Source organism: Sitophilus oryzae, unplaced genomic scaffold (genome assembly GCF_002938485.1).
Source record: "Sitophilus oryzae breed Bouriz unplaced genomic scaffold, Soryzae_2.0 scaffold_808_pilon_pilon, whole genome shotgun sequence".
Lineage (NCBI taxonomy): Eukaryota > Metazoa > Arthropoda > Insecta > Coleoptera > Curculionidae > Sitophilus > Sitophilus oryzae.
This window is the reverse complement of record NW_022147426.1, coordinates 4,489,770-4,505,410: the sequence shown is the minus strand read 5'-3', so window position 1 is coordinate 4,505,410 and position 15,641 is coordinate 4,489,770. Positions and strand designations below refer to the sequence as shown.

Here is a 15,641-nt window from a genome sequence, read left to right as displayed (position 1 = left end):
GTAAAAAGAGTTACCTATCTGATTCGTTCAGGTACTCAATTTAAAAGAAATCAGTAATTTCTTTGACAGAGGGATTTTATATTTGCCATATTGGTAAAAAATAACGGTCAAAATTCAAAGTTATTCATTTTATAGACTATATAGTGAATTAATTTTATTAAAAAAAATACTTACTGGATATTTTAGAGTCAAATTGTGATGTTGCAACTCTTCTGGATGATAGAACCATTTGACTTGGACGGTCATACTACCGTTATCCTCCCACATGGACTTGATCCTGCCAATGTACGGCCTGTCAGGTCTGCCAGTTGACAAAAATACTGCAGCATCGCCCACCTATACGTCAAAAAGACATTTTTATAAAAATAATCAAATCCATACTAAAAAGAAATCGCAAATTATTGAAATTAAATTATTATAAAAATAGTTAAACAACCTAAGATTCACAATTGTCTCATTGTAATTCAAACCCTGACACAATATATTTCCAGCTTTGCATAAAACCAACTAAAAAATAAACGAAAAATAATGGGCTATTTTCAGTATATTTATCCAAAAAAAGTAGTTCCATGACATTGAATAATTTTTTATAGGCCCTCAAAATTGCTTTAATTTGAAACAATTTTAAATTGATATATGAAAAATACGCCCAATCACACTTCAGAACCGTGCTCGTGCGCCAGCCAACAACTGGCAACATTGCGATTTGACTTGACCAGCACCACCTCAATTCAAGGCCAATCAACATGATATGGGCAAGGCAAATATGGCGGCGAGGGCAGCGCATTATTAAACTGTTTACCTTTAACCTGAAAAGCCGGTAGTGGTTTCTCGTTCCGATTGCATACCAGAAATAATTAATTATCTCTAGTTTGTTGTGCTTCTGCAACACGTTTGTTTAGTTCTTAGTGTTCAGTGCATGGTGTGATCAGAAAATTGTGATAACAGTGTAACAAAAATCAAAAACAGACGTTCCACATAGGGAACTTTAAACTTTTGTGCTTGTCGTACTCCTCTATTATTAATTATTTTAAGGTAAGAACTAGAATTATTTATCAAGATATTACTTCGCCGCCAGTCTGCATAGTACTTTATAATGGTTACTTACAATAATCAAAAGATAGGTATTAAAGGGTAGGTATTAACATTTTATTGTAGCATGCCTTTTACATGCTCTGTTCCAAATTGTCACGGGAATTATAGAGGGGGTCCCAAGGTTTCTGCTTTTATATTCCCCAAAAATGACGAGCTTCTTAAAAAATGGTTGACAGCTATTAAAAGAGATAATTTCACTCCTATTAGTAGTTTTCGGGTAAGAAGTGCATTAAATATGCCTCAAAAAGGCTAAAGGCCAAAGCCTCTGTTACCCAAGTGAGGATGTAGTTATGGCTACTGCTTACACTTACCTCACTATAAGTAAAATATTGGAAGAAGAATCAAGCTTTTTACATCAAAAAGATCACAGAAAGATATTGACAACATTGACATTTGGATGTAAGTCTTTTTTTAGGTCACAATTGCCCCTCACATACGTCAGAGTTTATTATTAAATCCATCTTGTTTAGAATATCCAATATTTTATTGAAGAACTATGCAAAAAAAAGGAATGATGTCTTTACCACAAAGACAATGCCCCATGTAAATAGAAAGAGTAAAGAAAACTAAGCTAAGCGTAAACCTAACTGATGTTTTCATAAATGTAATAATACAAAAAATTCCATACTTATGTGGAGAACTTTAGACTCCCTGTATATTAAAAAATTAGTGAAATATTACGTAATCTAAACCCGTCATTTGTGTGAAAAATGTCTATTTGGAAATAAAACAGGTTTTAAAATACGCGCTAAATAAAGAACTTCTATCTCCGCCATATTGGAAAAGGTTGAATAGCCTTGTGCGGAGGTGGTGGTGGGTCAGCATGGTGGACCGGCCGCGGCCGTGTTGCCGCTTTCCAACATGCCAGGTGTGACCAGGTGTTTTATTTATTTTCTTAAGAACGACTTCAAATTTTTCAAAAGTGAGATAGCAGAAAATTCTAGAATTAATTGCTTTATTCAATTATGCTAATTCGAAAATATAGTGAAAGAGCCCATTAAAGATAACCAAGGAAAAAAGGTAAAAAAGAAAATAATTTGTCAAAAGAAAAAGTCAAAGAAAACTACAATGACTTCTATGACGTCCTTTCGGTCTTTAAGTAATAATTTACAATAATTCTACAGTCGTTTAAACGCTGACAACATCTTTATAAAAAAAAGATTATAAAATAAACAGAAAATAATTAAAAATAAATGAAGAAGAGATCGCAAAAAACTTCATTCAATAATTGTGAAAATTTTTCAAGAAAAAGGTAAAAGAAAATTGAAAGGTTTATCAAAATGGTTACCATGACGCCCCTTTCATCTTTTTAGGAATATAAATTTTAATTTTAAGATTCCCGATAAGTCCACAGTAATTCAAGCCCTGGAACAACCTTTTTCCAGATTTATATACATTGTATAAAATTCATTGTAGTCTTTGTAAACAAGAAATACTTTAAAATACACGGAAGTGGACAAAAAACTCACAAAAATTTAAATTTGCCAAAATAAGAATAAAAGAGAACTGAAAGGTGTATCAAAATGGCTACCATGACGTCCCTTACCATATAACCCAACCCAACCCTTCTGTCTTTTTAAAAATTGAGATTTAAATTTTAAGATTTCCACTATAATTCAAGCCCTGACTCTGATCTTTCTTGATTTATACCCTATGCAAAAAAACCTTTGTAAACATGAAATAATTTAAAATAAACAGAGAAAAGTACAAAAAAGTCACAAATATTCAAATGCGCCAAAAGAAAACTGACAGGTTTATCAAAAGAGCTACATATCACAAAAATTTTAAATTTTCCAATTAATTCCACTGTAATGCCAATCCCTAACACAATATCTTTCCAGATTTATACACTTGGTATAAAACATATTATAAAATAAACCAGAAAGAATAAAAATAGATACAGAAAAGCGCAAAAAAACACAAAAAAATTGAAATTTGTAAAGAGAAGAATCAAAGAAAACCTAAAAAAATACACTTACGTTAATTGATTCTTTGCCACGTTCAATCGACTTGTAATAGATGCACTTTTTGTACTTTGTCTTGCCTTTACGTCGTTTTAGACCATCGCCAGCCCAATGCCACATCTGTCTGTCAGGCAAGAATGCCCTCATCATGCTCCTACTTTCTGACGATTCCTGCCTATCCCGAATTTTCTTCGATTTCTATCATCAAAATTAAGAAAAAAATCAAAAACACAAAAAGAAATTGCATTAAAAATCTTACATTATTTCTTGTTATATCCAAAATTTCATCCATCGTAGCTTCATCTTCTGTATTAGCTTCGTGCTCTTCCTCATCTAAAACACTTTTCACATCATCTTCATTATCATTTTCATCATTTACATCACCATTTTCTTTAACTTCACATGCTTTCTCTCCAGCATTTTCATTTTCAACCTTTGATTCTTCAACATCTTCTGCCCCAGACTCTTCTTCATTGATAACCTCCAGGCTACAATCCTGTTTAACAGAATCCTCAGAGCTCGTGCTGCACCTTGTTTCTTTGTCGTGATGCTTCTTGTGTTTTTTGTGTTTCTTGTGGTGCTTTTTGTGCTTGCAAAACTCCTCGCAGCACTTGTGCTTCTTCTTGATCTTCTCCCTCTTCTTTTTCTTCTGTCTTTTCTTTTCCCTGTGATGGTCTTCTGTTAGGGTCGATTCGGTAGGATTTGGAGTTGATTGTTCTGGTGCGATAGTTTGTTTGGCTATTGGATTTTGTGGTGTTTGTGATGTTTCGATTGGTTGATGTTTATCTTCGGTGGAAACGCTGGTAGAAGTACGTCGTTTGCGTTTTGATAGACTCAGCAAGGGGTTTGGATCGTATTCTGAAAGAAAGAACCATGGTAGAAGAGTTTTATACAATGTGTGTCTTAAATAAGTGCAGTAGATATACAGGGTGACCCAGGCTGAACGGCCATTAGAAGTTTCTAGAGAACTACAATATCTAGATCGAAGATTTTTTGCACATCATTGTTTCACAACGAGATCTATCGATTAAAAGTATTTTCAATATGGCGGCACTTCCGGAAATACCGGAAGTTGACAGCAACTTTCTTATTTTAAATGGGTGCCTCCATGTTTTATTACATACTTAAATTCTCTGTAAAATTCTATGAATATTAATGTTAAAAACTCTATACCTAACATTAACCGTTTTTGAAAAAAAATATTTCAAATTTTTGGACGAAAAAAACTACCTGTCAAAAAAAATTGTATGGCCTAAAAGTCAAATATAGTGATTACCACAGTTACTAGGCTATCCCTGATGGCTGTGAATACGTGTATTTATTTACAAATTACTGTAAGTCATGCTTATACCTTACTAATTTACGTTAAAATTGCATATAATTAAGTTATTGCTGTAGAAATAATTCAATTCTTTATTTTTTATATTTATTTAGTCACGTTGTCTCATATTTCAAATAAATATGTTTGAATAAAATTTTGTTTTGTTTTATTTATGATAAGAAAGAGTGATCAGAAAATTGTGATAACAGTGTAACAAAAATCAAAACCAGACGTTCCACATAGGGAACTTCAAACTTTTGTGCTTGTCGTACTCCTCTATTATTAGTTATTTTAAGGTAAGAACTAGAATTATTTATCAAGATATTACACCTAAATGAGTAAAAAGCCTTCGCCGCCAGTCTGCATAGTACCGTATGATCGAGAAAAAACGGCGTCAGCGATGGCTATGAAATGAAGATCGCTGTCATTTTATATGTAAATTTATATGGGAAATGTCATCGATTGTCATTTCCAAGCCAACTGGACGCCGTTTTTTTTCGATCATACGCTATTTTATAATGGTTACTTACAATAATCAAAAGATAGGTATTAAAGGGTAGGTATTAACATTTTATTGTAGCATGCCTTTTACATGCTCTGTTCCAAATTGTCACGGGAATTATAGAGGGGGTCCCAAGGTTTCTGCTTGCATATTCCCCAAGCTTCGTAAAAAATGGTTGACAGCTATTAAAAGAGAAAATTTCACTCCTATTAGTAGTTTTCGGGTAAGAAGTGTATTAAATATGCCTCAAAAAGGTCAAAGGCCCCAAAGCCTCTGTTACCCTAGTGAGGATGTAGTTATGGCTACTGCTTACACTTACCTCACTATAAGTAAAATATTGGAAGAAGAATCAAGCTTTTTACGTCAAAAAGATCACAGAAAGATATTGACAACTTTGACATTTGAAAATATAAATGGCCTGGATGTAAGTCTTTTTTTAGGTCACAATTGCCCCTCACATACGTCAGAGTTTATTATTAAATCCATCTTGTTTAGAATATCCAATATTTTATTGAAGAACTATGCAAAAAAATGGAATGATGTCTTTACCACAAAGACAATGCCCTATGTAAATAGAAAGAGTAAAGAAAACTAAGCTAAGCGTAAACCTAACTGATGTTTTCATAAAAGTAATAATACAAAAAATTCCATACTTATGTGGAGAACTTTAGACTCCCTGTATATTAAAAAATTAGTGAAATATTACGTAATCTAACCCGTCATTTGTGTGAAAAATGTTTATTTGGAAATAAAACAGGTTTTAAAATACGCGCTAAATAAAGAACTTCTACCTCCGCCATATTGGAAAAGGTTGAATGGCCTTGTGTGGAGGTGGTGGTGGGTCAGCATGGTGGACCGGCCGCGGCCGTGTTGCCGCTTTCCAACATGCCAGGTATGACCAGGTGTTTTATTTATTTTCTTAAGAACGACTTCAAATTTTTCAAAAGTGAGATAGCAGAAAATTCTAGAATTAATTGCTTTATTCAATTATGCTAATTCGAAAATATAGTGAAAGAGCCCATTAAAGATAACCAAGGAAAAAGGTAAAAAAGAAAATAATTTGTCAAAAGAAAAGTCAAAGAAAACTACAATGACTTCTATGACGTCCTTTCGGTCTTTAAGTAATAATTTACAATAATTCTACAGTCGTTTAAACGCTGACAACATCTTTATAAAAAAAAGATTATAAAATAAACAGAAAATAATTAAAAATAAATGAAGAAGAGATCGCAAAAAACTTCATTCAATAATTGTGAAAATTTTTCAAGAAAAAGGTCAAAGAAAATTGAAAGGTTTATCAAAATGGTTACCATGACGCCCCTTTCATCTTTTTAGGAATATAAATTTTAATTTTAAGATTCCCGATAAGTCCACAGTAATTCAAGCCCTGGAACAACCTTTTTCCAGATTTATATACATTGTATAAAAATTCATTGTAGTCTTTGTAAACAAGAAATACTTTAAAATACACGGAAGTGGACAAAAAACTCACAAAAATTTAAATTTGCCAAAATAAGAATAAAAGAGAACTGAAAGGTGTATCAAAATGGCTACCATGACGTCCCTTACCATATAACCCAACCCAACCCTTCTGTCTTTTAAAAATTGAGATTTAAATTTTAAGATTTCCACTATAATTCAAGCCCTGACTCTGATCTTTCTTGATTTATACCCTATGCAAAAAAACCTTTGTAAACATGAAATAATTTAAAATAAACAGAGAAAAGTACAAAAAAGTCACAAATATTCAAATGCGCCAAAAGAAAACTGACAGGTTTATCAAAAGAGCTACATATCACAAAAATTTTTAAATTTTCCAATTAATTCCACTGTAATGCCAATCCCTAACACAATATCTTTCCAGATTTATACACTTGGTATAAAACATATTATAAAATAAACCAGAAAGAATAAAAAATAGATACAGAAAAGCGCAAAAAAACACAAAAAATTGAAATTTGTAAAGAGAAGAATCAAAGAAAACCTAAAAAATACACTACGTTAATTGATTCTTTGCCACGTTCAATCGACTTGTAATAGATGCACTTTTTGTACTTTGTCTTGCCTTTACGTCGTTTTAGACCATCGCCAGCCCAATGCCACATCTGTCTGTCAGGCAAGAATGCCCTCATCATGCTCCTACTTTCTGACGATTCCTGCCTATCCCGAATTTTCTTCGATTTCTATCATCAAAATTAAGAAAAAAAATCAAAAACACTTAAAAAGAAATTGCATTAAAATCTTACATTATTTCTTGTTATATCCAAAATTTCATCCATCGTAGCTTCATCTTCTGTATTAGCTTCGTGCCTTCCTCATCTAAAACACTTTTCACATCATCTTCATTATCATTTTCATCATTTACATCACCATTTTCTTTAACTTCACATGCTTTCTCTCCAGCATTTTCATTTTCAACCTTTGATTCTTCAACATCTTCTGCCCCAGACTCTTCTTCATTGATAACCTCCAGGCTACAGTCCTGTTTAACAGAATCCTCAGAGCTCGTGCTGTACCTTGTTTCTTTGTCGTGATGCTTCTTGTGTTTTTTGTGTTTCTTGTGGTGCTTTTTGTGCTTGCAAAACTCCTCGCAGCACTTGTGCTTCTTCTTGATCTTCTCCCTCTTCTTTTTCTTCTGTCTTTTCTTTTCTTTGTGATGGTCTTCTGTTAGGGTTGATTCGGTAGGATTGGGAGTTGATTGTTCTGGTACGATAGTTTGTTTGGCGATTGGATTTTGTGGTGTTTGTGATGGTTCAATTGGTTGATGTTTTTCTTCGGTGGAAACGCTGGTAGAAGTACGTCGTTTACGTTTTGATAGACTCAGCAAGGGGTTTGGATCGTATTCTGAAAGAAAGAACCATGCTAGAAGAGTTTTATACAATGTGTGTTTTAAATAAGTGCAAGTAGGTATACAGGGGTCTCAGGCTGAGCGTGCATTAGAAGTTTCTAGAGATCTACAATATCTAGATTGGTGATTTTTTGCACATCATTGTTTCACAACGAGATCTATCAATTAAAAGTATTTTCAATATGGCGGCACTTCCGAAAATACCGGAAGTTGACAGCATAGTGATTACCACAGTTACTAGGCTATCTATTTCAAAAATTGAATTGTTCGAATGTCATATAATAATGGCGGTGGCTGTCATGGAATTGAGCGATTAAAAAATTATCATAAATCATTTTTTTCAAATGGAAACCCACTTTTTTTATTTCATATGTCTTCTTTTTAGGTTACAGTGGTTGTGGCCAGGGGGGTGACAGTGAAATAGGAAAATTGGAAACAGTCATTAGTGTCATTCCTGTCATTCTCCTCACGACAAGTATGGCCGCCTAGACAAGGACAGCATGTTTTTTGTATATTACAATATAAATGTAATAAAGTATATAAAATATATATTACATGAAGAATCCTGGGGAAAATGACGTTTCTGCAGTAGTAGGTATGTCCCATGTATATGAAAAATAGGTAGTAAATAAACACTGTTTTTACATTTTATAGATGCAGAGAAAATGGTGTTATCTCTTTGATCAGCGATTTTTTTGAAAATGGAAACAATTTACAGCAAGGTAAGATCATTTTTAACTATAGCCAACATTAGTTATCTGCAGTATGTGCGATTTATTGTCAATAATGCAATAAATCGGACTGATAATCTGATTATGTTATCCGACTAAAAGTCTCTTTTTGCTTCTTTTTGATTTATGAGCCAGGTCTCTTTGGGAATAATGGACGCTTTTTTTAAACAGTATATTTATATTTTATACCTATTGATATTTTTACATTGTTAATTTTAGTATAAAAAAATTTGTTTTTTGTTTTCAGGTTTTTGTATAAGGCTCCCGTTTTCATGTTCCTGCCCCCGTTTTCTGTCCCTGATGGCTGTGAATACGTGTATTTATTTACAAATTACTGTAAGTCATGCTTATACCTTACTAATTTACGTTAAAATTGCATATAATTAAGTTATTGCTGTAGAAATCATTCAATTCTTTATTTTTTATATTTATTTAGTCACGTTGTCTCATATTTCAACTAAATATGTTTGAATAAAATTTTGTTTTGTTTTATTTATAAGAAAGAGTACAAAATACATTTAAACTCCCGCCATTGAATAACCGGAAACGGAAATAAAAATGAAGCCATCATGTCAACCTGTCAATTGGAAAATTAGTTCTCCAGACGACAACGAAGGCTTTCGGTGGCGTATCGTGTTTCCACGATTTAACACAGAGTTGACATTTCTTTCTAGTTAATTATTTTATGGTTGTGGTAATCACTAAATTTGACGTTTAGGCTATACACACTTTTTTTGACTGAAGGCAGTTTTTCGTTCAAAAATTTTAAATATTTTTATCTCAAAAACGGTTAATGTTTAATATCAAAATTCACATAAAATTTTACAGAGAATTTAAGTATGTAATAAAAATGCGGGTACCCATTTAAAATAAGAAAGTTGCTGTCAACTACCGGTATTTTCTGAAGTACCGCCATATTGAAAATATTTTTAATCGATATTTTTTTTTAATCGATAACCTGTACCCCTGTACAACTGGTAGTATATTTCGACACCATGTTTTTTTGCAAAAAAATTGTTGACAATTTTACAGGTTTCTTTTTTAGGTGCTACAGGTTCATTCTCCTGAAATGTCATCCTATGTGAATCCTTCCGATGCACGGTGGGGTATTAGCATGAAAAAGGTGATCGAAATTCGAAAATTTCCCAAAAATTAAATAAATGATAAGTTAAATCATGTCTGCCATGAATGGCGTTGCTATGGGTGTGTTTAGTTGCATTCATTTGTTTCAACGAAACGTCAAAGTTGTTACTTCTCACAGATAAGAGGTAAATGGCTAAATTTTATGTTTAAAATTATAAATTGTTGTTGTTCTTGTGCTCTTTTTACGTTTATATTATTGTTTATTGAAGATGGCTCTGCAGGTATGTATTCTACAAAAACGTATTATTTATTTTGATATTCTCTATACTAACGATTTTTTTTGCAAGTAAAAGTTAGGTGTTCAGAAAATTTGATTAAATTTGTGACATTTTTATTATTACTTAGAGATTTAGTTGCACATTTCGAAGAATTCAGCATATTGTCTATATACGCTTTACTTAGTAAACATTGAGCTTTCATACAGTAAAATAAAATACTGCGACTTTTTGCGACTTTGCTGACAAAATGAGAAAAACATTCTTGGTTTCCTTTAATTTTCCAATCAGTGATATACTAATGCGAGGTGTAAACCGCTATGGCATTGTTGTGTACAAAGCGATCGCATTAGTGCCATTCATTAGCAGTATAGCACAATTTGGCATTAGTAGCGACTTTAGTGGTATGGGCATTGGTCGCGGATCAGTCGTAGCATTAGTAGTATTAGTTGCGATATTACTACTGGCATTAGTGGCATTGACCGTGGAAACACTAGAACAGTGATTTTTCTTTCTTTTTTTTTAGAATCGACGAATTATTATCCTTTATTTTGTTCATATTATTTCCTCTTTAATTGAAAATAGCAACAATTTATATAAGGTCTACATAAAAAAAATTCGATCAACTATCTGTGCCAAATACCCCACTGTGCGATGTGAATTACAAATACTCGTCATAACAAAAAGAAACAATACATTTTTTAAAAACTTACCAACAATGGGATAATTAGGTGGCAAGAGTCTGATATCTTGGAGGGATATCTTTCCACTATCTCCATCGTCGAATTCAACCGACACAAATTTGCCATCCAGGTGAGGATCGGGAGTTCCAGGCTCGGCAGCACTCCCTGGATAAAGACAGCGATATTGCTGACTCCAGTAAGCACACAGTCGAGTTCCCATTATCAATTCTTCGGTTGTTTTAGGAGCCACTTCCACAATCTGGAAAATAACATTAACGATCAGAGGATAAGTAATTTATTTTGAGACAAAAATTGGACTCAAATACAGGGTGTTTCAATTTATTCGGCTTTCATATTCTTCATTATATATCTCTTGGGCAAGTGCGCTACCATATTGTATTTGTGGTTTGGAAAATTAATTTTCTACGTGTAGAAAATACGGTAGAGAATATAAAATTTTCTACCTACCCAACCCTGAAGCTCCCAATTTTTTTGGAAGGAGTTTCAAAATATCGATATCGATTTTTCTAAAATATCGATACTGTATAAAAATCGATATCGTTTTTTTTTCAATATTTGCCCATCCCTAACGAAACCTCCGCCTCTGTCTTTTTCATCTTTTTTTCCTTCCATTTTTCATTTCTACAATCTTGTTGAGAGCGACCCAGCGCTCTGCATGGTTCTTCTTGGACTTCATATCTGGTCGATCGCATCTCGTCTGAGGGTATCCATCTCTTTTCTACGCGTTTCTTACGTTCGAGTCTGTCTCGCGAATTGAAAACCACGAATCATCGTTCTTTATTTTTTTCGTATTTTTATTCAAGCGGACTGTATAATATCGGCCTCCAGAAATACGGGGTTTATTATCTACTAATATCGTGTAAATGTCAGTCATGATGTTGATCTTTTTTTTTTGTTGACGATTTGAATTTTATAAGAAAAACTAGCGTGTATCAGCGACTTCGTTCGCGTCGAATTAATCATTTGTAATGGTGATGATAAAGTCAAGCAAGAATTTCCATTAACATACAAACTGGATAAAATTTTCTCACATTTATGTCAGCATGAGAAAAAACTATATGGCGATATTATTATATAACTTGGTAATATTTGAGGGGTAGTTTCATCTCGTTGGAATTTGACTTTCGAAAAATCGGTTTGCTAAAAATAAGCTTTTTACGTCAAGCAGTTTAAGCAGAATCGTGGTTAAGAAATTACCCAACATTTTGGAACACCCTGTATGATTTTTTAAAAATTTCAAAATATGTAAAAAAACCAAATAAATTATGCTTGTCCAAGCGTTTTCCCGAAAGACTAACCGTTTTTTAAATAAAAAATATTGTAATATTTGAGGGACGTTTTCACCCTCTTGGAATTTGAGATTCGAGAAACCCCTCCTTATCGAACCTCTACACCCCACAGTCAATCCGTTTGCCAAAAATCAGCTTTAAACGTCAAGCAGTTTAAGCAGAATCGTGACTACTCAATGGTCATATTTTTTGAAACACCCTGTATAAATTTATAAAAAATCTTAAAATATGTAAAACGACAAAATAAAATATACGTGTTTAAGAGTTTTTTCGAAAAACTCACCGGTTTTCAAATAAAAAATATTTTAATATTTGAGGGATAGTTTCACCCCCTTAGAATTCGAGTTTCGAAAAATCCCTTCTTATCGAACCTCTACACCCTAAAGTCAACCTGTTTTCCAAAAATCAGCTTTTTACGTCAAGCGTGATTAATCAATGACCAGATTTTTCGAAACGCCCCGTATACATTTTTAAAAAATCTTAAAATATGTAAAAAAACAAAATAAAATATACGTGTTTAAGCGTTTTTTTCGGAAACTTGACCGTTTTATAAATAAAAAATATTGTAATATTTGAGGGGTGGTTTCACCCTCTTGGAACTGGAATTTCGAAAAATCCCTTTTTATCGAACCTCTAGACCCTAGAATCAACCTGTATGCCAAAATTGCGCTTCTTACGTTGAGTGGTTTGAGCAGGATCGTGATTAATCAGTATGTCAGTATAGATTGTCATCGAGATCTCGAAATTTTGTTGATATATATTTATAAAATCGAAAAAAAAATGACGTCAAAGACGGCTGGGGAATAACAATCGATGATAATTTTGGCGAGGTCAAGCCTTTAACGTCATTTACTTGGCCCGTACACCTCTTAATTTTTTCATAGCGCTTACAAAAGTTGTAATTTATTTTTATATTGATTAAAAACTATTTTGAGTTTAAAATTCGAGAAAAAATATTTTTTTTTGTAATATAATTATATTTTTTATGTAAAATTTTTAGAACTACAAACTTTCAATATAATAATACACTGTATACATAGTGCATAAAACCAGGGTTCTTTGATAAAAATGAAAAAAAGAACAACCAAAACTTGTATTTTACAGTTTTAACACTTATAGAATTTAAAGAAAATACAAAAGAGGAGACTTGTAAAGGGAAAAACGGCTTTAAATGTACAAAATTGATTTTGAACATGTACTCGGATTTTATACGTTTCTACGTATTTTTCTACATACACGTAGATAAATAATTTTCTACGTGTCTTTCCCCAACCCTGTTTCAACCCTGCGGAGGTTTCGTTACAAAAATAACAAAAATATACTCACTGCATCTCTTAAGATCTCCTCTCTGGACATTATATGAGGCCTATTACCTCTTTCCCCATCCAAGGTAATCGAGTAGACATCAGGTGGTTCAATAGCGTTCAATTGTCCGGCATAAAACAGTCCTCCCATTGCTGTCAGTACCCTCAACTTATCCATTTCCAAATGCTGTTCAGTCAACGCGCATGGATTGGGCAGTTCCTCCACTTCCTTACATTCTTTTTCTTTTTCCACAGGTATTTCTTCATTTTTAACGTCAATCTCCTTATCAACCTCCATTTCTTCCACCGCTGTTTCCATTTCCTCTTCAGCAACCTCCTCATCACTATGCCCAACAACCTCTTCATCTTCCTCAATATTATCTTCATCCTCGGAGTTCAATTCATCCTCATCTTTAAAGGTCGCTTCAGCCTTGAGTTTGGGTCGTATCTTCGAAGACTTCACGTCGTCCAAAATTATAGTGTTATTATTCTTCACTTTCTTCAATTTGTGAATGTAGTTTCCTTCTATATACCTCGGAGGAGTTGAATCGGTATAAACTTTGTTCTGTTGCTTCAGTTTTTGTTTGGCAGCCAGAAAATACTCGACAAAGTTGTTTTTAGGCTTCTTGGAAACTATGGTTTCGGTAGTGACTGTCTCACCACCTGTCATAAGTCTTTTAGGCCTCCCAACTTTCCTCTTCTTCGAAGAGTGTGTTTCTGGCAAAGATTCCGTCTCAGAGTGACGTCTTTTATGGGACTCCCCTAATTTAGGCATCACGGACAATTTGGGAGGTTTCAACAGCTCCGAAGGTTCCTTAGTTTCTTTAACAGGCAAGTCCATTTTGTCCAGCAAAGGAGGGGGTGTGTTACTTCGTTCTGAATGAGTCGATTTCTTTCTGGATTTCTTTTTAGGGCATTCGGAGTGATGCGAGTGTTTTTTAGGCTTCAATTTGCTGAGTTCCTTTTGTTTTTCACGGTATTCTCTTTGGAGTTCTGCAAGTTTCATTCTCATGTCAAGCTCGATGGCGTTCATGCAAGGCCAGTCTCCTTTGCAACAGAAATTCTGCGATGATTTGCTTTCAAGGAATTTCCGGACTTCTTGCTCAGACTCGGGCGTTTTGTAGTGCTTGTATTTACATGAACATTCTTGTTTTTCAGCTCTATCAGAATCAGTTTTATCTGAAGACTCTTTACGTTCTTTTTTCCTAGAATGGCGTTCACGCTTTTCTTCGCTGGACCTTCTTTTATCACTTTTAAGTTTCTTTCTTCTATGCTCATCGGAAGAATGTTTCTTTTTCCTTTTCTCCCTTCTGCGTTCTTTGTTTCTATGCTTTTCTTTGGATCTCTCTGATTTTTCTTTGGCAGGCTTCTCAATGTTTTCCTCCAAGATTCTTTGCTCGGCTAGAGCACAGAGTAGATCCAAACCACCGAGTGTATCCTCCATGTGTAGTGAAATGGACGAAGAATTGTCCTGGGACTCTATTTTAGGAGAGGGTATCTCTTCTGGAGGTGATATGGAGATGTCTTGGGATGTTTCCGATAACGATTCCGACGATCTTTCTTCAACCGAGTTTCTACAACTCTCAAACTCGACGATACTGTTTGAAAGTAGTTCTAGGCCGCTTAGATCTGGTGATGAGCCTTTATCTTCAGATTCTTCATCTTGAATCACCTCACATTCAGTTGGTGGCGGTAAAATTCGTGAGGAAGTTACTACTTCACTTACTGGGGGTTCTTGAACTGGAGCTTCAATCAGAGTTTCGTTTGACACAATTTCTTCAACTATTGTAGCGTGTTCTTCGATTATTTTTGGTTCTTCTGGTATTTCTTTAATTTTTTCTTCACCAATTACATCTGGAATTGTGTGGGTGGTGTTATCATCCTCACTGCAAATCGGCGTATCTGTCTGGTTGCTGGCATCTTGTACCATCATGGCAGGAACATTGCTAATAGGTTCTTCTTCCTGATGCGGTACTACCAGCTCCGGAGGAGGTGTCAAACATGTTGCAACTGGAGAGGTTGCTTGCGATCTACAAGAATTTGACTCGACAGCTGTAGGATTGGGAGTTTGAGACAATATAAGGTTTGTAGGGTAGATAACGTGAGTTGTAACCAGCGGTGGTACGCTTTGGTCGGTAGTAAAAACAGTCCCAGTGTTACTAGCTATGGTACTGACAGCCTGGAGTGTCTTGGTTTGATCGAGAGTACCATCTGTTTCGATTTTGATCAAAGTGGTAGCGGGTAGAGGTAGAGGAATCTTTCTTTTAGTGTCTGTAGTGACTGCAACGAGTCTGGTACTATGAGTTTGGGTGTGTTGAAGGGTGGTACTGCTAGACAAGTAGTCTGACGAGGCTGAGCTGAGGAGTTGCAACGGAGGAGGTTGCATGGAAGATAGAGACGGCAGAAGAACTGAAGAATGTTGAGGATAACTTGGCCAAACCACAGTTTGTTGGAGAGGTTCTGGAAAAGATAGAGAATATTTTGCTTACTCAACATCCAACAGGTAGAATAAGGCTTCTGTATAG

The 15,641-nt window shown here is 34.3% G+C and overlaps 1 protein-coding gene across 3 annotated transcripts in view; it reads right to left on the bottom strand.

Annotated features, from left to right (window-relative positions):
- Positions 1 to 15,641, bottom strand: part of LOC115888751 (protein winged eye) — an 87,926-nt gene that overhangs the window by 4,652 nt on the left and 67,633 nt on the right. For all 3 annotated transcript variants that reach the window (XM_030908587.1, XM_030908589.1, XM_030908590.1), the window contains 5 exons: positions 13,139 to 15,576; positions 10,533 to 10,761; positions 3,319 to 3,917; positions 3,075 to 3,257; positions 175 to 336 (listed from right to left, as the gene is read on the bottom strand). In XM_030908587.1, the coding sequence (XP_030764447.1) occupies positions 175 to 336; positions 3,075 to 3,257; positions 3,319 to 3,917; positions 10,533 to 10,761; positions 13,139 to 15,576 (3,611 nt within the window). The remainder of the gene's footprint in view (positions 1 to 174; positions 337 to 3,074; positions 3,258 to 3,318; positions 3,918 to 10,532; positions 10,762 to 13,138; positions 15,577 to 15,641) is intronic.